This window comes from Melanaphis sacchari, unplaced genomic scaffold (assembly GCF_002803265.2).
Source record: "Melanaphis sacchari strain LSU unplaced genomic scaffold, SCAv2.0 Contig20_pilon_pilon, whole genome shotgun sequence".
Lineage (NCBI taxonomy): Eukaryota > Metazoa > Arthropoda > Insecta > Hemiptera > Aphididae > Melanaphis > Melanaphis sacchari.
Window position 1 is genome coordinate 165,327 of NW_020271042.1, and position 25,866 is coordinate 191,192.

The 25,866-nt window shown below is 26.9% G+C and overlaps 1 protein-coding gene across 1 annotated transcript; it reads right to left on the reverse strand.

Annotated features, from left to right (window-relative positions):
- Window positions 1–702: 702 nt before the first annotated feature.
- On the reverse strand, window positions 703–24,961 carry LOC112593542 (CKLF-like MARVEL transmembrane domain-containing protein 8). Its single transcript, XM_025337978.1, has 4 exons — window positions 24,633–24,961; window positions 2,845–3,012; window positions 1,577–1,693; window positions 703–1,007 (listed from the first exon to the last, which is right to left on the reverse strand). The coding sequence occupies exons 1-4, from the start codon at window positions 24,783–24,785 to the stop codon at window positions 906–908; spliced, it is 540 nt and encodes a 179-aa protein (XP_025193763.1). The 5' UTR covers window positions 24,786–24,961; the 3' UTR covers window positions 703–905.
- Between the last annotated feature and the right edge of the window lie 905 nt (window positions 24,962–25,866).

A 25,866-nucleotide genomic window follows, 5' to 3' on the forward strand; every position in this document is an offset into this window, starting at 1 on the left:
CATAAACTTAATGAAACAACAGTAACATAATTAATTAGACATTTGATATTATAAATTGTGCCTTACTATTTATAAAATAAAACTTAATAATATGCCATGTTCAAACGTTATCTATTCCTGCTTAAAAATGTAATTCCTACCCGTTTTTTACTACGCTTTTGAGCCTCATTAAATATACTCAGTTTTTTATATTTTTTTTTTCATTTCAATCGAACTTATTCCTATGATTAAACATATTAATAATCATTGATAATATTTATAATTAACAAATTAATTAAGTTTTGGCTTATAGTGATGAAATGTTAATGTTTAGTGTCAGTAACAAACAATTGCAGTTACCTACTATCGTCCGGTTTACATTTAGAATATATTTAAAATTAAAATAATATATATTGTAATATAATATAAACTTATAAATAGCTCAGTTTTTAATATGTATTGTGAATGTATAAGCCAACAATACTATATATAAGAATGGATATTTAAGTTTAAAGTGCAGGTACGCAAACCCATAAAGACAGACCAAAAAGTCAAAAAACCTAAAGGTGTAAAAGAAACATTTGAAAACACGTTAAATTAATTGGTAAAAACTAATATGAATTTTGTGATACTTTTCGCACCTAACTAAAATTAGTTTTTTATATCCCAAGGAACCCATATTTTGATACTTAATGAATGAAAACATTTTTTAATCTTGTATTGGCTTAGCAATTAGTTTTAATGTATACATAATATTTATTTACGATTCTATCCAAAATTTTATATTACCATTATTATAACCTACATTCGAATACATGAAACATTTAGGTACTATATAGTATATTAATAATAATTATGATATTATATAATATCTTATGTCTGAGACAATTATGTGTAGCAGGCGGTTTTTTTTGTCCTCTCGAATATTATTGCTGTTGAACCGTTGTAGCAGTTCTCGACTTTTTCCAATCGTTAAATATCAGATACACTCCAGTTCCATACACAGCCGCGTTGACAATCCCGAACACCTAATTAATAAAAAAAAAGTGAAAAAGAAATTACTAGTAATATTAGTAAATATATCTACAAATAACAGGTACTATGAACATTAAATTTTTATATGCGAGGATGTCATTAAAAAATAAATTTTTCGTAAACAATTTATACATTTTATTATTTTTAATTTTTAAATAACAACATATACCATTTATATATGCATTTTTAACTTCATATTCCGAAGCAGAACATTTTTATAAAAATTTTGATACATAAAAAACGAATTTCAAACGAGTAAGTATATACTATATAGGTAGTAATAGTTAATTATGTTTAAATTCAATAGGTATTAAAAGTTAAGATAAGCCGAATGTAGTGATAATATAGCTTCACAGTGGTATCTTGAAATGTACAAAATGTTGGTGTAATACTCCGCCATATAAACTTATTCAATGTTAACACAATTATTACTAAAAATATTGATCAAGATTATCTTCTTTATTTAAAAAAATAAATAAATATTTTTTCAAAAACCTTAATAATTTTTGACATACGAATATTCTGTCAAAATAATTACCCAATATTATAATAGCACACTTACCCCTGCCGCTATGTTTGGATTTTTGTAATAAGATTGGTACGGTCTGGACCAGGCTGAAAGTTGTACGATGAATGCGACCGTGTACAAGACAGTTAACAGGAGCGTGTTGAAGAATTCCTGGAAAAAAATTATGTTTCGATAATAATTTATAATTCATTCATGGCATTGAAATCACGATGACCACTTTTTATTAGTTACCAGCTAGGTACAATTTTAACGCTTAAACTAAGTTCTTATGTTTTGGGTCGATTTATAAAGATTATACCTATCTACATTATGGTTTGGGTATACAACGTAATAATATATAAACGTGTACCAATATTATGACATAATAAGAATATAAGATGCATTTTTGGACGAAATTGGATTGTGTTGGAGTGAGACCGTTTTCGATCAAAAACGACGTACCTACCCTTCCCTTTTCGGTCGATTCACTTTTCGACCAAATTTAAAAAAAAACACAAATTCCTTTTTCGACCAAAATCGTACTCTTCCCTTTTGGCCAAAACAAAATTGTATGTAATGTATGTAAAAAAATAAAATAATTAGTAGGTATATAATTTTTTGTAAAATTAGGGTAATTGTATAATTATATCATTTTGAAAATAATTAATATAAAATGTAGAAAATTATTTAAAATATTAGAATATCTATATATTAACATTATTTTTACGTTAATGTCACAAACCTACTTATGTGGTTTAAATTTTATTTTTTATATTATACGTATTTTAGATAATACATACTGTGACATATTAACATAAAAATAATGTTAATGTATAAATATTTTTTATATTTTAAACAATTTTCTACATTTTATGCATTTTATACTTTTAATTATTTTCAAAATTATATAATTATTTAATTTTACAAAAATTATATACTAATTTTTTTTTATTTTTTTACATATATCATATAAAATTTTGTTTTGGTCAAAAAGGGAATCGACCTATTTTAAATTTGATCGAAAAGTAAATCGGCCAAAAAGAGAAGGGTACCATAGATACTCTAAAATATTATTAAGCATAGGAAATAATGATTAGGGTACAATTTACCATCGACTTTTTTTTAACCTGCTAATATTACCAGGCTAAGCTTACATTTGTAGCTCAATTTAAAATTCAATGGGCCTTTAAATAACTTTCAAACACAATGTCTGAAAATTCAATTAAAATTAAATAAATTTATTAAATTTATTAAATTCTTTGGCCATTTATAAAATATTATTAATTTGATTAATACATATAATAGTAATAATAATATAATACCGTAAGCACCCAATTTATTGGGAAATTAATAGCCTCCCGGATGGAGAGTAAATAGACAAACGACCAGATGGCCGTCGCTATGAAACTAATGATGACCACGAACAGAAACCAATTGGTGCCTGGTAACCTGGCCGGTGAAGCTAGTGCCAAACATATTATGCCAAGTATCTGAAATAATAAAAAAATATTTACAATAAAATCATTTTGTTTTTAATCGGCACTTGCTCTGTATGCAAATATAAATACATAATATATTATAGTATGTTTAATACAATTTATTATAATTGAATAGGTATTTAAATTATTGATGAGCGGAGTTAAAAGTACCAGCACTCAAGGGAACCGAACAAAATGTAGGTTCGTTACTAACCACTCTTCTAATCTTTGGATACGTCTTATAAGTTATAATTTATAACCAATTATTTTCTTAGTTGAAATTAAATTTTTATGCATCAAAATACTTAAAAAATATTCTGATTTTGATATTAAAAATGTATACCTATTATCATTTATAAAAGCAAAACTTAAAAACGATAATGATAAAATAAAAAATTTTTTTATAAAAAGAAATGTTTTGTAATAAATTTAAAAATATTTTTAAAAATGCTAACAGATTTTGAAATAATGAACAAGTCTTTTATGAATCAAACAATATTATATAAATACCTAAACATAACAAACCCGATCGCCCAATGCAGCAATTGTACGCACTAATAACGATATTAAATTATATTTCGACAAATATTACAATACATTATACTTAGTTCAATTTACAATATTAACGATTTAATTTATTCCGATTTCCGATATGCTTGTGATGGAAGTGTGTATGACTGTATTATATACAGAGTGAATCAAAAATCATGTTCACCCTCTAATTTTCTCTTAACTATATATAGTTATTCAAATTTTATATTTAAAATTTTTAAATATTCAAATATTCTTAAGGACTATAGTTTCAAATTTTTGAAATATTTTGTACTAATTTAAGGACTAAGAAATATCTTGTGGGGAATAGGGATATACATATAAACTTCTATTTTTTAAATAAAAATCCTCATTTTAGACTATATATTAGTATTTAGCAGATAATTTTTCTAAATATGTTGACGTATTAAAATCAAAATTTGAACGAATAGTTTTTGAGTTATTATTAACTTTGTATAATAAATACATAATAGATTTTAGATATAATATAACAACTATTTTATATTTTTGTAAAACTATTTTTAAGTATAATTAACCTTACTTCTTAATAAAAACATTTCAATAATTGAGAAACTATTCGTTCAAATTTTGAATTGGATATATCAATATTTTCAAATAAATATCCAATAAATAATTTTCAGTAAAAAGAAGAGGAGGACCTTATTTGAAAAACAAAAGTTTGTATCACCACCACGGAACACTTTTTAATAGTTCCTACAAAAAAATCTTAATAATTTAAAAATATTGTTTTTAACTCTTTAATTATATTTAAATATTTCAAGAATCAAAATTTAATGGGGAGCATGCTTGGTGAATCACTCCGTACATGTATATTAGACACGTGTAAAAAAAAACTAAAAACACAAACGAAGGTCACCCATATACCTACATAATATCATATAGATAGATCATAGTTATAACCATCGTTTGCGATGACTGTAAATACATATAATATTTAGATTTCTATCTGTATGGCTATATATGTATAGCTCTCCACATGTTGTATGTAATAATATATTATAATAATATTATATAGGACCATTAATGCCGCACGCGCGGGAGCCTGCACCATATCTATATGCGACGATGCCCACGCCAAGTCTTGGCCATGAAAACCGACGAATTCATTCGCCGACGACGTTTGCAGCTATACCGTTTGTACCCTATAACCTATATAATGCTTATATATATATAATGTATACATTTATAACCACGACAGTCTTACGTACAACCACACGCGATATAATAATAATGTGGTTTCTAATGATTTTTTCACCGAAAACACTGTAGAACATATTAATTGTATACTATATATTGTACACTATGCGTAAATAATACTGACCAAGGTAGCCTATTGTATAATAATCATTAAGCAGTAAGTACAATATAATGCGTTTAACGTTTGACGTTATTATTTTTATAATTTTATTTTAGCTGCGCGTTAAAGTTCATCTGGCGCAACGCTGCGTATTCATATACATTTTTTTATGTAATTTAACGACAAAAGCGCGTGGCACTCACAGTTTTAAAGTTTTTTTTTAAACGAGTCTAATATAATATATTTCAGACGGTTTGCAGATGAAATTATTGAACAGATGTTAATGATAAATAGATGTTAATCAATACAGTCAATACATATTTTAGTGAACAATAACAATATACAACGCACGACACACACACGCCACGAACTGCAGAGACCGTATATTTGTCGATATCATAAATAGTGCCTCAAAGCGTCTATTATAGGCCTTAGTACCTTACTGTTTATGTGTCTATAGATATTTTATAGTCCTACATGGGTATCACCATAGTCCTACATAGTTTAAACTATTGTTGTCAAATAAGTTTTGAAAGTTAAATCTATAACTGCAGCATACAATTCAAAAAATAAACTGTTCACATAATATTATCTTGTTCGTTTTTAATTTTATTTTATTATGAAGTAAAATTCATATATTATAAATCTACATTCAATACTATAATTTATTACAATAGCTACAATAAATCATTAAGTATGGGGAAAATATGCGTTAAGTGTCTTTACTTCTAAACTTGACACTAAATAAAATTTGCAGTTTCTATAAAACTCAAAATGTTTATTTTGACTATACATATTTTGGCTCGTAAAGAGATTTAATTTTGTATGATACGGCTGTTGAATAAAAAAGTTTTTAGACCCCTGGATATGTTGGGTTAAGCTAATTTACACTATATCCTTGTGTGTGCGGTAAGAGAAGACGAACAAAATATAAAAACAGGAATGAAATTGGATAGGAATTTTTACACTAACACTGTTGGACAATGTTACAATCTTTTAGTTAAAATTTAACAATTAACATTTAACATTGACTAATAACATGTTTTAGCGTGTTCGTATACTTTGTATAGAAATTGAAAAACGTTAAGCATGTCTTTACATTGTGAGCGTACACAAGTACACGAAAAATTAGAATGATTTTACAAATCTTACAAATTGTGTAAATTTCTTATGTTACTCTATGAGTATGCTTATTTGAAAATAGCTTTCATATGTCTGCAGTATGGTTCCGTCTATCTATTTAATTAAGCTGATAGTGGGTAGATTGGAATCATGACTGTAGCGGAAATAATAGAACGAATCAGATCTAAATTTTTTGTGGATTATACTGTGTCAATTTATTTAATATTTTTGATTTTTATTAATGTCATAGATTTAAAATTTCACTATTCTATAGCCACAAGTTACCTTAATTCTAACTGGCCAGACACTTGATGACTTAGTATTCATTCGAAAACTTTGTGGAAACATCACTGCGAAAACTTTATAGCCATATAGGTATAGGTACTCGTAATACTACTATAGTTGCGCAATCAGTAACAACTTAATGGGGAGGAGTCCAAGTATATGAAGTATTCTTTTATAGCATAACTTAATATAAAGTTTTAAATTAAATATTTAGGTATCTAATGAACACTTCACAACGTAATAAAAAAAACACCATTGCTATCAACATAAAACTATCACATGAAAAATAAGTATATTATTGAAACAATTATTAAAATATAAAATAACAGAAAAAAAAGAAAATTCTTTATTTTTCTATAAAATTTTATATTATTTCCTAAAATAATAACAAAACTCTTTTCAACATTTTTTTTTTTACATTTTTAAGGTACGAAGGTCCTAGAATGATTCTCTCCGAACTCTGGATCCAACCACTTGGCTTCGGTACTGATCGATACTACTTACTCATATATTTTTAATGTTGTATAAACTCTTCTAATATCATATATTTATGAAGGTAAATAAACCATTACCATATGTAGCGGTGTTACTAAAGGAAACACTATAGTTATGACGTTTATGTGTCGCAGTATATTATTATAATTTATTATCGACCGATCGATTTCATATTATTATTCCCGTCACTGTGCAGTCGCTATTTTGTATTTTCTTTCCGCAGTCAGTTGCATAGCGGTATTCTTCGCGCTGCGATCCAGAAAACGATTAAAGTACCGTTCGCGCGAGGCACACTTCGTAATGCACTAGTGTTACACCATATGTATAATGTATAGGTATACACTATACATATTATTATATTATTATAGGAGACGATAATACCTATGTCGGCATATAATATAGATACTTTTTTATATATATTATGTATACGAATACTATCCCGTGGACTGACTAAAAGAGCGATTTTCAAAAAAAAAAAAATTTCCAAACAATGGCTATTGCTGTACACGAATCACACATCAACGATATGCCTATTTATTGTATTATTATTATTGTTATTACTATTACTATTATATTTATGATATAATAATGTTTACTCTGCACGACGATGGCTTCCCGTACGTGCAGATATTTTCCCATTGAAAAAACCGATTTTCTTACATTATTTTTAATTTTACATTATTATGTAGGTAGTAGGTATTAAAATATTATACCGTACGAATTTCTTCTGAAGCCTGGCGAAGACTTAATCAAACGCCAGGTTTCGACGTTGTCATTATTATTATTATTATTTTATCATGTTATGGTGTTGATTTGGATAAATAAATATAACGTAGGTATAGAAGGTACTACGCGCAGTTTTAGGTATATCATAATATTACGTAGCGTCAAATTAATTATTCTGCACAGCACATGTCTTATGAATTTTACCGTATTTTCATATTTAATAATATGAGTGCGTATACGTATATATCCGCAATATGTGTGCATATAATTGGTACAACCAATAGATATATAACATACTTCGTATTTTTACAGCATACTCTATAAATTAATTCTATATGAATAGCAATTAGCGGTGATCTCTTCGGCCTTTGCTCACACAATCAATAACTAGATGTCATATATATGATTTTATAGACATCATACATAATGGATCATTCATAGTAGTCATAGTACTTATAATAATTGCAATAATTATATTAAACATTATAAAAATAAACTTATATAATTTAACGATAAAGTGCTGTTGCGAGAAATACCCCCCCCCCCCCCCCAAAAAAAAAAAAAAAAACAAAAAAAAAAAACACCAACATTAGTCAGAAATTCTTATCCTCAACAACTACAGTAGCAGTGGCATCCACGTAGGATATCAAGTAGACAGTAGTACTGGTATAGTATTGCACTGGTTTTACGCGATACCAGGGCCTACATATTTGATATTATATTTGAGAAGAGCCAAACACTAGAAATGCAAAACTATCAAAAAATTGTATTTTTATTATTTAGATACTGTTGTGCACCCGTACCATGATATGAATAAAAGAGAAACGGGAGGACTGAGGAACGTTGTATTACATTTCTTAGCTTTAATATCAAAAAATTAAAACTTGAAACATGGTCGGAAACGTCAAGTAACTGAAGTTAAATTTTGGTTGAAGGGGCTTAAATTATAGCTGTATTATTTATGCGTCAAATTAAAATTTTTAGAACTATGCTTAATAAAGTACAAATATTTATAATAAACAATTTATTCATTAAACCTAATGTGCTACCAGTAACAAGTTAAACGTTAAACAATTGTTATAAAAACCACAACTTGTTACAGTTAATATTAGGTCACGGAGTTAACATAATATACCTACGCAAAAAAACAATTTTCTAATAAAAAGGTCTACATTTAATTTATTACATGTTTATGTGTATTCTCATAGTAATAATATTAAACATTTTCCACCGTTATTTGCTTTTTTTAAATTATTATTATTTTTATTAATGTATATAAAACCGTAAAATAATTTAATATTTTAAAATAAACATATCCATCAAATTTTTAAAATAGTTTATAATTTAAAATGTAATTTAGAGCTTCTAGATCCTCAAATAGGTTCTTTCAATGAACAATAGGCTTTAAATTAATATGCATATCATTATAATATGATATTTTGGAAAAAATAATATGGTAAAACATCGCGTGAAAACAACTTGTCAACAATTATAATAGTTGGCTATAAACCTTGCAGTTGATGCTTTAACATGATAACTATTATACTTTTAATAATATTTCTTTAAACCTTAAAAATATTTTTATTAGGAAACAGTTTGTGCTTTGAGAACATTTATGAGACGATTTAAATTATGTAGGTACGCGCAATTTATTATTTTATAATTGGTTCAAACTTCTGACTGGGAAACTAAACCTACGCATCATCACCGTATGTTCGTGTACATAATGTATCATCATCACGAAGCATAAAAATGCACTTGCGTATACATTTTTTATATTTTACGGCTGTATCAATCTTTTTAAAGGGTCGACAATATTACTTAAAAAACAATTATAGCAGAGCTCCAACGACATTTTTATACACAAAGTACAGTGGCGTATAATTAAGAGAAAACATCTGGAGAGGATGGAATTCCAAAAACAAATTATAGTTTAAAATTAAATTGTATACACATCAGAAAAAATAAATCGAGTGTTTTTTTTTTTTTTTTTTGGTTGTAGACAATTGTATACGATTGATTTTTTTTTAAACAAATATAATGTTTATATTATAAGCCCACAATGTTTCATCAACCTCTTCGCAGCAACCATTGTATAATTTTTGACGATATATTATACAACATTGTTATAATTATTATTTAAAAAGAAAAAGTTTTCGAGTATCCGAACTACGCAATCCGTGACATGTTTTTTTTCTCGCGGAAAAACACGATTTATATAGTCAACTCTTTATTTATTTTGTTGACATGTTTTTCTTCTGTTATTGTTGAAACTTGAATTTCTCTTTGTGAGAACAAACCGGAGAAAACGTCGTTGCGTCGGTTTAATTGTTACAAAGAAAAAAAGTATTCTCGCTGCACTATATAAAAAGAACTCGATTAAAATTACACTACCGATTAATACATAAGACCGTAGTTTTTCCATTATTATCGTTTTTGCTCGCCTTGCGGTCATATTCATTGAGCACTGTATGCTGAATTTTGTCACAAACTCGTAATGCTGTCAAATTTAATTATACATTATGTTATTCAACGAAAGTCGATTTTTCTATTCATATTTTATACGTGTTTATATATTGTTTTGGACAATAGCAGGCTATAGGTCATGTGCTTTATTATACATACAGCTCTCCAATCGACAAAAGTACATAATTATACTCGTACGTAGTTTTTTCTCTCGAAAAAATCGTCTATGTCAACAAAATATGTAATATTTACCTTCTGGCGATGACAACATGGCAAATACTGTATAATGTAACCACAAAACTCGAAAACGATTATTTTATGGCCCTTATAAAACATAATGTATAATCTCCATTTTTTTTAACATAACCTTAACTGTCAATCATATTTATTCAACATTTAAATTAACTATTTTGGGAGTTTTCGAGGTGACATTTAATGTGGAAACTTAAGTATTAAATAAATTATACATTTAATATTAATATATATACATTATACATACAAAGTACATAAAATATTATTATATACTATTTATACTTTATATTATTAATTATAATATTGTATTATATTTATTGCCTATTTTTCTCGACGATTTTATAATTCAGTGTTTGACGCAGTTGCGCTCGTGAGATGTTCCCCATTCATTATAATATGTGATATGACTGATGCGAGTCTATTATTAGGACGTCCAGAAATGCTGCAGAAGCGAGACTATATACGTTTAAACATTTAAACTTTTATTGTACATATCATTACCATGCGACGCTATTTTCATTGAACCGTTTCCGAAATCCACTTTAATTATTATCGTACAGCTTTGTTTTCAATTGGTTCAACAAACGAATAGAATTTTATGAATCTCTATGAATCTTTGTATATTATAACAACAAAAAAATTCTCTTAACATACGATTTATTGAACTAGAAACTTAGAAACATAATTTAATATAATATAGTGTATTAGTATTAAAGTATACCTCAAATAAACACAGCTCTATTATAGATTATAGAAGACGGAAACGTCCATTATAGACGGTCATTTAAGTAATTTCGAACAAAATTAATCGTATTTGAAAGTTTTAAGCATTTTTACTAGGTTCTACGGTAACAATAGATGTATATTTTGTTGTTTCTCAAAAAATATCGTCGAATGGTTTTTATGTTATATAGTAATACATAGTAAATGATATGAAGTATGATTAAGGTTTCAGAATTCGTTTATTAAAAATTTAAGGTATTTAGCATTAAAGGTGCATGCATTATATTTTTTGTGTGCATTAAGAATTTAAAATAAATTACATGCGCGTAATTTGTACGTATAGTCATTAATCATTATTCTATAGTTTTACTGTTGTTTGTTGATGATTCTCTAATCATTTAGACTATAGGGAAATTTTTCTTAATAAAATACGAATTAAAAATAATTATTAATGTTTTTGCACTGCACGACGTAACGGGTTACGGATGCTTATGAAGAAAAGTTTTACGTTAAAATGAGAATTTAAAATGCGTTCCATTAACATGTCATAAACGTCACATGCATTTTATTTTATACAGACTCATCGCTGTCGTAGCGCGATGACGCAAACGTTACAAGCAATATTCGTATTTTGGTATAATATTATTATTAAACATAATTCAGTTTTCAGTGTGGTATATTATACGTACCAATATACGTATAATGCACATTATAATAATATTAAACTCACTCCGTAGTTCCGTACACATCACAAAAACACTAACTAATATGGAAACGTTCTGTCGCGATGGTTTTATGAGATGTTCATGTACCTACACGTACTTGCGCCACTATATACATATAAATCTATGCCATGCCCATATGCATACATACATCTCGCAGCAGCTGTAAAAATGACTGAAATCTAAACGTCTTTTTTTTTCAATGAAAACGCACATATTGTATAGCCCGGAGACGTTGACACAAGCGCGAGTACCTACTTACGAGTATATATATATTGTATATTATAATAAGCTTTCATTTCTGTGGGAATTTCGTTTATAATGTGTAGGCATAATAATTGCATATGGACATTATATTAGTTTTATACTATTCGTATACTCAGCTGTAAATCACAAAAACGGAGTATTATAATATTATGGCATAGCTGTAGCGTACATATCATTATAATGATTTTTTTTTTATCTTATACCTATCATATACACCAAAAAATAACGAAAGTTATGCTACGTGCTTACATAAGATTTGGGATGACCGCTCCTGCACCATCTACTGTTACGAAAACAATACTAATTAAAATCAAAAACAAACAAAACTTCACGGATAAAATGATGTTATTACCCTAGCTAATACAGCTATACATGTATCGATTATTTCTTTTGTATACGTTATTGATATCTTAATATATTTTAAGCGCGTAATCACTGCGGCCACTGTAATCATATACAGTAAGTCTAGATAGACGGTTTTCATTATAATACTATACTAGTCACATAGACTGGAGGAGCGGGGAAGGGCTGTAGTTCAATAGTATGATAATCGACCTGCAAACGTGTTCTGAAAAAGTAAATAAATAAATGAGTTTACTCATATACTTACAGTTTATATAATACACACACACACACATATATTATATATGTATGTAGTATACGCATACATACAGAGTAATTCAAATTCTCCAAATTCTCCTTTTTTTATTTTGAATAGTTTGTTTTTTAAATGTCGATGTACCTAATTGAAAGCTTTTAGTTATTAAAATATACATATTAAAAATAAGTCCTCAAAAATGGTTTTACAAAAATATAAAATATAACTTGGGCCATTTTTTTAAATAATAAATATTGATAGATTAATATAAATCGTTTTAATTTTCAAACTACTATACAGGTAGGTCATGATTTTTTTTACGCTCATTATTATGGATCTATTATCCTTAAATTTTTAATGCCTAATGCCTATATAAAGTTAATTAGCTTAAAAACTACTCGTTCAAATTTTTATTTGGATACGTCAAAATTTTCAGGAAAATTATTCATTAAAAAATGTAAAATTTAAAAGGGGGAAGGGTAAATTGTAATTTGAAAAACAGAAGTTTATACCTCTATAGGAGTATAGGACATTCCTCAAATAGTTAAAAATATTTAAAAAAATCAGATTTTGAATTGCTGCACATTATTAAAGAAGAAAAGATGGGTGAGCATGTTGGATGAATCACTTATGCGTTATGCTTAGTCCTAGTGCCTATATTATAAATTATATGATGTGTATGATAATATTCACGGCCAGCCCTGCAGTGAATGCGACTTTCTGTATAATAATATATAGAACTACTATTATAGGCTCACATCATATACTTACGGTTACGATACGTGATTACACGCGTGGAACGTACGAGTATAAATAGGTAGTCCATTTAACGGTATCAAAATGAATGACGTTCTAGAATACTAATTGTTTTATTTTTATATCACTACAGTTGCAGTGGCGTATGCGTGTTGTACTATATAGTTAATGAACTATTGTGATTATTGATATTTATACGGTAAACTATCTAGTATCAACATTACCAAGTGTAGAATAAAATGTATAAAAAAATATTGTAACAAGTAAAATTTGATGTACCTACCTACTTATTATACGTTTAAATAATACAACAAGATATCCGCGATCTCAGGATATACTGTATCAGACATGAATAGTTAAAATTATCTCGGAAGAAGAACTTCAGCCTTTGATTTTTTTTTAAGTAAATGAACCCTAGAGAGTTTTTATATGGGGAAGCAAAATATTTTTTCATTCTGAAATGGTTTCTACAATAAATGAAAATAAATGTACAAATCGACTAAAATTTAGTATTATTGCAAATGTTTTAAAAAAATAATTCAAATAATTTGTTTTTTAATCTTACATACTAAAGGAGCGATCATAATAATCACATTATAGGTATTCTTAAAATTAAAAAAAATTAATTAGTATTTTGTTGCTTTCATAACTTAATAGTTTGGTGTTTTCAATTCATTAATTATCATAAATTATAATTTATAATGCAATGCATTATTAATAAAAAGTGTTATAGAAAAATATGATTAAAAACTTATTTCCCTCATTTTTCTATATAATATATATGAATAAAATGATAATATATAAATAAAAAATATAAATTAGAGATTAAGAAGGAATATACATATATACCTCTACCCCTCTTTTCAATGTTAAAATTTAGGAGGATTGCAATAAGTATATATTATGTACATATACCGATATTTTATTCTGTATATAATAAATATATGCATATTTTAATACTGATATACTATAATATCTGTATTATTTGAAATGATTTGATAAAATATTGGTAGATAGGGAGGCTTCTATTCGGACCACTATAGTCTGGAGAAGCAGTATAACATTTTTAAATGATTATTATGAGATGTATAAATGGAGTATATTTTTTTCAAAAAATTGCGTTTCATCAATTTTTTCACCGACGTCGAAAATTGTTGTTTCCCAAGATCTGGGAAACACTAATATTATACGAAACAGATGGATTGACGTATAGAAACGATTTAGTATGGTGGTTCATGAAATGTTCAAGTTCACCGACTGCTATTTTCGGGGTTAATAGCGAGATCGAAAAGCCAAGATGAGCGTCGCGTTCTATTAATGCGATGGTATATACATCTACATTTTATTAGATATAAATACGCGATGTTATATCTTGAATGACGATTAAAAAGTGTAGTATATTATTATTATTGTATCGTGTACGGTTTGCGGACCGAATGCTCAGCTGGATATGGAAAACGCTGACTGAAATTTCTAATCTCGTCGGTATAAATATAATTAATAAAATGACAAAAAAACGAAAAGAAATCGTTTTCACAGATGCAAAACAAACGATTTATCGAAATGTTTTTACAGCTCTAATGCGAGAACGGTTCCGCGTGCGTGCACTTACTCGCCGCGTGCAAATAATATTTTAATATTTTTCGACAAATTTAAAAACAATGAGTAAGTAGCAATAGTAGCATTCAAATATTACCAAATATGTATTTAGTATACTTTAAACGGCTTAAAGTAATCATTATAATCACACCTGTGTACACATATCATTAGGGCCCAATGTTCAATTTAGTGTTTTTTATTTTATCGGGGATGTTAAAACTAATGTTAGAAGCTAGAACGATACATTGAAATACATATTTCGATTTTTTGTAATAAAATCAAAAAAATCTTAAGGTAATTTTTTATGATATTTATTTTTATAGTTTTTGGTACATTTAAGAGATAATTCAGTAACGCCGAAATGTCAACAATTAAATGATTTAATAAAAAAAAAAAAAAAAATTATATTTTTATTTGCTTAATTTTTATATTTTCTATCGTATATAATGTAAATAAAAATAAATTAATTATTGACTTATCAAAAGATTTACAGTTTTAAATTTCAAATATTTTCTAATTTTATTAATATTTAATGAGTTTTTAATATTTATGTAATCAACAATCATGTTTAAATTTTTTATTATAACTTATTATTGCATATACATTCATTAAAATTTTTTAAATATTAAAATAATATATATATTAAAATATTTTATAAATCTGTGATATATAGATATGTATATTAACGAAAAATACTGTTAATTTAATGTTGCCTTTACTTATATTACAATGAGTTACTGGGGATGAACTTTTGCCGATTATGATATTATGATGTTAATGGTTGATAAATCCGCAAACATTCTTTTGAAACTACATACTTTTATCATTTTCTGTGTATTTTCGTCATTTATTTCTGAATAAAATAGGTATTTCAGGTATAAGTACACAAGTTACACTATGTGTTTATAATAATATTGTCACACATAGTGGTTTTGCACAACTGTATAACTCGCTTTATTATCATTTTATGTACACATAACATATAGTCGTTTATTTTTTCAAAGCCGGCTGTTTGTTTTTTTTTTTTTATCATGATTTAAATTCTATATATCTATCTATAAATAAATATAATATAGTGATATTTATATTATATGTATTGTAAAAACTTTACACGTACGCACATAGTGCATCCATCAAACAGTAAACCGCAACAATTAATATAATTGCATCTTTGTAAGACGCGACTCCGCGGTCACCACCATTAATCGGTATCGTTATAAAATGCCATTTTCTTATAACTACCTAATAGCATACGAAAACTAAACATATTTGTTCAATGGCATGTGCATTTAATTTATGTCTTATACCTACGTTTTTTTTTTTTTTTTTTATTTACTCGATCACATAATTTATTCCTCTGTGGCATTAAAGTCATTTTTACTAAATAGTTTTATGCTTTAATGATTTAAGGTTAATCCATATTATTGACGGTTCCTTATTCCTTTCATGCACGCTTTCGTATCATACAAAGTTAAATTCAACTTCGAATACTTCGAAGTCGCGTTTTACGGTCCTGAGAGGTAGAGAAGAACGTAATTTGAGGACGTATATCAAAGCATATTGCAATTTAGAGTAATGAACCCATATAGTATTATGTATGCATCGAAAACCTTTTAACCATTAAATTAAATAAAATGTTTTTCTTCAGTTTTCTCAATCTATTTTATTTGTTATATTGTGACGTAAAAAAATAATGCTTGTCACTCACGGTACATATTTATAATATAATCGTTTTATTAATGAATTTAAAGTCACCAATTTTCTACGGATTGACGCGTGTTATGTAATTATAATAATTAATTGAAATAAAATATGTGAAATATTAAAAACAAATTATAACAATAAATATATATAAAAAAAATAATAATAATATTTTGCTAAGTTTGTGAAAGACGGCAAAAGACAAAATTATCGTTTGAATATTCTATACAGCTGTTGTAATATTTATTTTTTCAATTATCATTATACTTGTGATGTACGTAATATTTAAATAAGACGCAGTTTAACACTTTAATATACTGCATAATTCGAGACAATTATTATTGTGTCATTATTACTTAGTCGGAAGCCGCTCCCCAAAAGACATAAAAAGAATCAATTATTGAGATATCAGCACATTGCAATATATAGAGATATACAATTACCAAGAAAACATAAGTCACTTAAAATAATACTACACGGATGGTGTGTGATTAAAAGTTGTAAATTTAGCCATTTTTAGATTATTATTTATTAAGCTATATTGTAGAAAACAATTTCTACGCATCTACTAACTATATATAGGTACCTAGTTACTTTTTATATTTTCAAAATATTTTATTTCTCTACTTTTTCTTATTTTCAGTTATCAGTGGAAAATGTTAAAGCCTTTTAAGAAAAATTACATTTTTCCATTTCCCCCAAAAAAAGTGTTTATTTGATTTATTATCTTTTATATTGTATCCATATTATATATAGGTAGGTACGTCGTACGTGTATCTATTTATTAATATTTTAATATGCCCCTTTAGCCATCGACTAAATAATACTATTCGTTGTAAAATACATATTATAATATTATGTTCAATTGTGATTTATGAACTTGGAAATGGGAAGAATGAAGCACTTAAAAAATACTTATTGTTGAAGTATCCATAATTATTTAGGCTTCGAACAATATGGTTTAGATATAATATTCGAAACGATGTCAATTAACTTTAAATTTTTAATGTTACGTTTTACCTGTGAAAATCCATATCACCACGACCCCTATGACCATATAATGTTATTATCTATTAATTATATATTTTATGCATATTATGATACAATAATACATGTAACTATGTATAGCTATAGCCTACATAGTTGTGCTATAATTGTATCGACCCAAAAATGTTCCTCAACAAATACACTAAAGTTAAAAGGACACTATCATCGCCCGCATGATGGTTAGTTAAACGCGATAATGTCCATATTATAATAATATGTTTTATGAATATATTATTATTGATTGTTATACATGTGTAAAAGGATTTATGTTCGATTTTTTTGAGCGCATATACAAGGTTATTGAAATAATAATTCAACTAGGTATATCGTTTTATCATACTAAGGAATTAAAATTATAGTGTTAATAAGAGATGGTATTTTAATAGGTGATACAATATCAGAATTGGCAGTATAAATCACTTACCTATTATATTATACTATGTTACTATTATAATTTATTGTACTGAATAAAACAAATATTTAATGTGATATATAATACAAATAATATAACGACATAATTTTAATAGATACTCGAAGTAAAAAAACCAGTCATAATTCTATCAGGGATCTCTTTCAAACTATGTCATCTTAAGAAAATCATCCAAAACACTCCTGGATATTTATAACATAGAACTAAACCGAAACTGTTCTTCAGACGTATTACTTATAAGTCAAATTAAATTTTGTATCCACTTGTAAGTTTTCCTACTCAAATATATATTTTAATTCAAGTAAATGTTTATAACGTTGGTATATAACCAATTTATTTATCATATAATAAAATTGCATAATGTAAATTTTTAAATAAAGTGATAGGTATTAAAATAAATAATTATTATTGTTATTTTATTCTATGACATACCTTACTCTTACACTACTATTTTTTTGTGTTTCATAATAGAATAGACTATAGTATATTTTCAGTCATGTTAGAGTGATTGTTTTAGTACAACTGTCCACGAAAATCTAAAAAAACTCGAAAACTACTTGTTGCTGGTCATATATGAATTTTTTGTGTTAACATGTACAGAGTGATTTATTAAACATTCTTACCTTATTTTTTTCATTAAATAATGAATTTATTTAGATTCTGATTTTTAGAATTTTTAAATAAATTTTAAGATCATAAAGTTTTTAAATTTATAAAATTGTTTGTACTACTTAAGGAAATCCTGAAGTGGTATAAATTTATGTTCTTCAAATGAGAGCCCCACTTTCAAAGTATCAAAACTCAAACTAGTAGTTTTTTAACTTCATGGTAATGGGTTTGGATTAGATTAGTGGCTATTGTGATTTGAAAATATTAGTAATTAAAATTAATTTATTAATATTTATAATTTTTAAAAATAGTCAAATTTTCAAAGAGTTATAAATACTAGATTCAATATATTACGTCTATTTTATATTTTAATAAAACCTTTTTTAAGAACTATTATCCTTAGTATATAAACATTTGAAAAACCGAGAACTACTCATTCAAATTTTGAATTAGGTACTTCTACATTTTCAAAAATTATCCATTAAAAAAGATGCGTTCTCATTTGAAAAATATAAATTTACATCTCCACATAACACCTTTTAAGTAATACAAAAAAATCTCAAGAATTTAAAAGTATAGTTTTTAAAGAAAAATTTCAAAAATCAGAATCTTAATAAATTTATTATTAAATAATAAATAGAGTGATCATGTTTGGTGAATCATTCTCTATGTTAAATAAGTACCTACGTACATGATGTCAGTTTATAATTTTTACAAAGTTGTTCACAATCACTATGTAATTTTTTGTTCCCATTAAGAGACAGCATTAGTGCAACACAACAATACCTAAATAGTATTACTAATTATTGTTTCGATCGTACACCTTATTCTTGATTAGCGTTGTTCTCTATGTATATGTCAAAAGAAATATTAAGAGGTTTTGCTGTGGAGTTTTACTATATGGAGTGATATTTATAGTACCTATGTCAATATGCAATCTTATTCGCCATAATTATATTATGTTTATAATTTTCATTTATTATATATTTTTAAGTAAATTTATAAAAACCATGATTTTAAACATTTAAATTTTTACGTACATAATTAATGCGCATTTAAGTATTATAATGCAAACATTTTTATAAATGTACACTATAAAGTATTAACTACTGTAATCAAATATTTAATAAAATAAATTATTATCTTACTAAGCGAGTAAATTAGAAACTGCTAGTTCATATTTCGATCTCTATTGTATTAACATTTTTTAAAAATCATCTAAAACAATATCACCCTATATAGTGTTAATATTATATACATAATACATGTTTAGTATCTATTTTATTACGCGTATACTTTATATTTTTTTAGCATGTAAGTACTATTATAAAACCATTATAACTACTGCCTCTCATTTTCTCTCGTTCTAATGAAAATAAAACAAAAGTACATATTATAAAGAAGGTAGATACCGCGCGGTGTGGTCCGCCTCCGCCTCCGTTTTAATTATTTTTCATTTTAATGCGAACAGGGAACGAATGACCATCTCATAATTATGACTGTATTATACTGTTTGTTAACCGGTAGAAATTGGTTTAATTAACGTTCAATTAAGACGTTTAGCCGTTTATGTGTCGCGTATAAGGAGCGTAGGTATATACTTACACACACATAATATCATAGATCATATTATACGCAGTTGCAGGTCAGTGTGTCGACGCCAATGATCTTTATTATAATGTACCCCATAAATTGAAAAATGCTTACAGTCAGCAAGCGGAAGTGCAAAGATGACTTATGTCGCGTAACAGCAGGAAACGGAAAAAATGAATACGACCATAATCACTACAACATCGTATTAATTAATGAAAAACTTCTCGAGCGTAGGAGTGATTGCAACAGTGGTATATTCCGTCGAAAACACCGTTGCAACGACGTGCGTACCGTCATCATCGTCGTCATTCGTCCTACTTAAAATTTAAAACTAGTGAACGCGGTACACACCTGCACACACAATCACACAGAACTAATGATCAATATTATTGATATTATATATTAATTGATTGTGGATGACTATAACGAGAAATTCCGGAAAAAGAGTTTAGAAAAATATATTTTGGACTTATTACAAGATATAGTAGAGAAATATTTATATTATGTACTTTTCGCCGCATCTTCCCTATGAACGAATAATATTATTTTCTTATCGATCACATAAATAAATCAAAATTCTCGAAGATTAAAAGAAGAAGAAGGGACTTCGGCTCCTTAATATTTTTATAAACTAATATAGTATATATAATTAGTATACGCTCGCAGGAAAAATTAAAGAGAAATATATGCCAAGTATGACTGTATTTCGCTCATGTATATATTAATTTAGAGGATTGTTTATAATTTCTGGGGATTGAGAGAGACTAATCCCCAGTCGCTCTATTTGTATTTTATGCCGATGCTACTTACCCAGAAAGTGATTTTAATGACAACCGATTTATGCGGTTTATGGTTTAAAATATCGTACACTGCAAAGGATAATATACGAGTATAATATAATACAGATTTTAATAATTTATTCCACTAATTTATAACGTTTAGGTATAGACAAGTTATATTATGAAAATGCAATGATGTAGACAACTACGAAATATATTTTGCACCTGTGTAAATTCTAAAATTAAACTTATAGACAAAAAATTCCATTTAAAAATGTCAACGAAATGAGTATTATTAAATTATGCTAAACTTAATGCTGCTTAAAAAAATAAATTTTAAATATTGTTGGATGGTACACGTCAAGTGTTGTATTATCTGTTTATGTTTGTTCAAGAAACATTTGTTTAAATGTTCATAAATACGAGTATATAAAATAATAATAACAACTATGAAATGTATATATATTTATGGTCTGCAGTTCATCGGTAAAACGATCGCTCTGTATACAAACATATATATTTCAAAAATATATTTTATTAAAGAGGTGTAGAGCCTCGTGTAGAGCAGGTATAATAATATATAGATGAACTTTTCTTTTTCCGCCTTCCTTCGCGTGGGTTACCTTGTGCAGTGTGTCACAACAATTATTTGTATTTATATACATAATATTAAACACGTTATCCCCCAATACATGCCTAATAACCCACAATTTAATTTTTTATTTTACTACATTCCGTTTGGATATTGTTATTATTATTTTTGTAGCAGAACACGAGCAGGTTTTTATAAATGGCCTGGAGCTTTGTTGTTATAATTATTTCATAAAATAAGTCGTTAGGTCAAAGTCTCCGGATTCCGTGTTATTTATGCATTCACACAAACGGTGAAAAATTTTAAATCATTTTGACAAACATATTGAAAATCCTTTAACAAAAATGGTGGTAAAATAAAATCTGTCACCACAGACCAAAAATTTTTGAACGACTGTTTATATTTAATATTATTGATTCCTTCAAATAACCGTTTAATCTTAAGTGTTAATATCTAACGACTTTAAAACATTTATTCACGCTCAAGTAAGAAAGTTATTTATCATTACGACAGTTTCCTGCGATAATATGCTTATTTAAATTACAATTTATTCTCTACAAACCGGCATCTAAAAATAAAACATATGTACGCGTGTTATTTTTTCTCACGCGTATGTGTTAAATACAAGTCGTTTGATATTATAATACAGTGGTGGCCAAACTACGGCCCGCGGGCCAACTCCGGCCCGCCATCATTTAATATCTGGCCCGCGAAAGAAGTATAATATTTTACATTTACGTAAAAAAAAAAAATTAAAAATATACAGTATACATTCTTCATATTTAATCCCGTATCGCCATATCGTAGCGTTTTTGTTGTTACAATGTAATTTAATAATATAAATAGCATTACCGTATCTTATCTTATTTTCATACGATCACCATGGCTGTAGAAACTACAATACTACAATTATATTAGTAGTATAGCAATATATAGTAATACAACATATAGTAATATTACTGCGCTCGTTGCGCGACCAATTTTATCTACATTGTAGTTTCTACAGCCATCGTGTTCAGTCGTTATTCGTCTGCGGTCAGGACTAATATAAAGTTAATGTAATATTACGTTGTGTATTGTAAAAGTTCATTATGTCTAACAAAAAACGGAAAATTGACTCGGAATGTCGTGTTTTTAAAAATCAGTGGGAAGACGATTACTTTTGTATAGAATGGCAAAATAACCTAAAATTCTGATGACTTAAAAGTAAAAAAAATTTTTATGGCCCGCGGTCAAAAAATTTTTTTATTTATGGCCCTAGTTAAAAAAAGGTTGGCCACCACTGTTATAATACATGGTGGTGCGTTTTTCACGTCTGAAATGAATTTAATGTAATAATTATACATAACTGTTTCATAATTACGATAAGTCAATTAGGTTCGTTAAAATTTTTCGAATCAAAATATATTGTAAACATTACAAAATCGATAATAATACTTTATTCTATTCCGATATTCAACTAAATATTATTATTATAACTAGGGCGTATATTTTAGGACGCTACATATATGTATATAGTATATAACTGTGGATACGCCGCAGTGACTTTGTTTTTTCTTTAAACCGTACAAGAATGAGACGATATTTTTAAAACTACATGTATAAAAATGAAACAATTTACGTAGGTTATAAAGCACAAATATATGTATTATTGTACGTATCTATAAGTACGTACTGTTTGGCGTTTACAATATCGATCCAGATTTTATTTTTGAGTATTTAGTATTATAAAATATAATATCATTATGCAGAGTTGTTTTTGTTCGATTTTCAGTTCAAACACTTAAATAACGTTGTTTGGAAAATAATAAAACGTGTAATTAAATTTCCATTTAGGTTATAAATGTTATAATATTTTCTTCTGTAATGTATAATAATATAATAATAATTGTGTGTGTCACTTTTCACTGTTTGACAAAAGCTATTGTAGTAGCCTTGTGGAAGTTAGGTGCGCCAAGAATGCTTAAACCTATTTTGATGTGTTTACGCGTAGTGGTGGTGGCGTGAGGTTTGGCCAATAGATGTTTCTTTTTAAGTATGCACGCGCACTTAACAAATTTTATTAAAATAACAATAACATCAATGTAAACGCATAGATTATAATATTGTGTTTATATTCATAAAAAATATGTGTTATATGTATATCCGGCATTTCCTTGCGTAAACAACTACAACAGTTTTATGATATAGTTATGTATAAATATTATCTATACATATATTATTTAGTCCCTAATTCCAATAAAACTATAATACACAAAAAAAAACTACATCGATGTTTTTTATTATTATAAACAAATGCGCATTTACACTAATGGTTTAATGATTCATAAACTGAACGTTTAAAGCCAATATTAAAATCCAAACGATAAAATTATGATTTCATTGATAATTTTCATTGCCTATCAAAAATTAGGTATGTCTTTTTAGTTTTGCATGTTCAATAATTGTTTAAAATCTTTTAAACATTTTGTTTGTGTTCCTTTGTTTCTTAACCACAAAAACGCGATACAATTATTTTGTATGGAATATTTTTAAATTATTTAAATTTGATACAATTTCACTTTATTGTTCTTTCCAGATATATTCCATTACTTTATTCTGTTGCATCGTTTACCACCGCGCTATGCGAGTTGACAGTTTATCTCTGACTGGAATATGATGATTATGAATGAAATATGTACATACTATAATTAGGTAGGATTGTTTTATGTACCTACATAATATTATTATTACTATTATTCAAACGACTTCGAAAGAAAAAGTATTTTAATTTCAAAAGCACGGGGGATAGGTCTAACGTTCAGAATATGTTATCCAACAACAAAACCAATGGAATGTTTCATATTTCTGAGGCTATTCAAAATAATAGTTTTTACCGAAATGTTTTTTTTTCTATTTTTAGTAAAAATTAATCGTTATAATAGTTTGTGTTTATATACCTACTTAATAATATGTGTAATACATTTTAAATTATACATAGATATTTATTATGCAACTTACCAACTGTGCTAATTTCAATATCCCTGGCAAGGTTTTGAAATATTTGTAGTTGATTTCTACCCAAGAAAAAATGTTGTTCATGTTTCCATTTTCCACTCCGTGTTTTCCAGGTTTGGATTCAGGATTTTGAATGGTAACCACAGTTTCCGGCATTATTTTAATATATTTTTACGGATTTATTTCTAATGAAAAATAAATTGTATATTTGTACAATATTATTATTAATATTCAATATATCTATAAACGTAAACGTTTTAAGACTATAGGTGAATAACCGTCAGTCGTTGCTCGTGTGTTGACTGGAATTGAACTACCTATTCGATAATGTTCACGCTGAACTGCGGTCAGCCAGCTGTACACAGCCCGTATTCGTAATATTCGTATATAGTATGGCGTTTAGAGAGGGGCAGTCGTCAAGAATAGTAATATTCGTTTTAATTTTCATTCAAATACTATACTTATTTTATTAGTTTTGTTTAAGTTATAATTAAACAAACATTAACTTTTTTTTAACATTTGTAAGATCATTAATATTATTCTTTATATTCTTAAAAGCTATATATGTGATGTTTGTGTAAGCTATGTTATTCTAGTATGTGCATAGGAAAAATATCAGTACCAGTCCAAGTGTTAAACCCATTAATAAAAAAAACGCTTATAGAGTGGCAAAATTACGGCGTTATATTAATTTCAAACAATAAATTATTAATGCTTATTGTTTTTACGTTTTACAAACAGTTTAAATTTTAATCTACCTTTTAAGTTATAATTTTTAATTAAATAAATACACAATAACTATCAAAATAATGTAAAATAATGCAAAACTAACAAAAATAACTTTCAAAGAAAATGTGGTCATTAATTATGATATAAAACATTAATTACTATACGCTTGATCAACACGATGCTGAAAAATGATCAAATTTTTTTGGTATGAATATTCCTTAATTATTAGCTAGGTGCCTATTTTATTTTATTATCCATCACCATTCAATTTTTATTTTGTTTACGTATTTTTATTAAACATTTGTCTGTATACTATTAATATTTATATAGTATTGTTGTACAAAATATATTAACCGTACTTAAAATTTCTTTTTACAAAATAAGTGGGTAGGTACCCAGAATAAAAAAAATACTTTAATTCATATCCCTGATTTATGAAATGCCGTTTATGATGACATTTAATTTAATTTAATTATAAATTATTTTCTGAATAAATAAACTAAATTTT

Bases quoted from the DNA above. Each gene is read 5' to 3' on its own strand.
- LOC112593542 (XM_025337978.1), bottom strand. From the start codon at position 24,785: ATGCCGGAAACTGTGGTTACCATTCAAAATCCTGAATCCAAACCTGGA. The intron at 3,013-24,632 runs GTAAGTTGCATA...TTATTATTTCAG, and splicing joins TATTGAAATTAGCACAGTTG to ATACTTGGCATAATATGTTT. The intron at 1,008-1,576 runs GTAAGTGTGCTA...TTTATTAATTAG, and splicing joins ATCCAAACATAGCGGCAGGG to GTGTTCGGGATTGTCAACGC.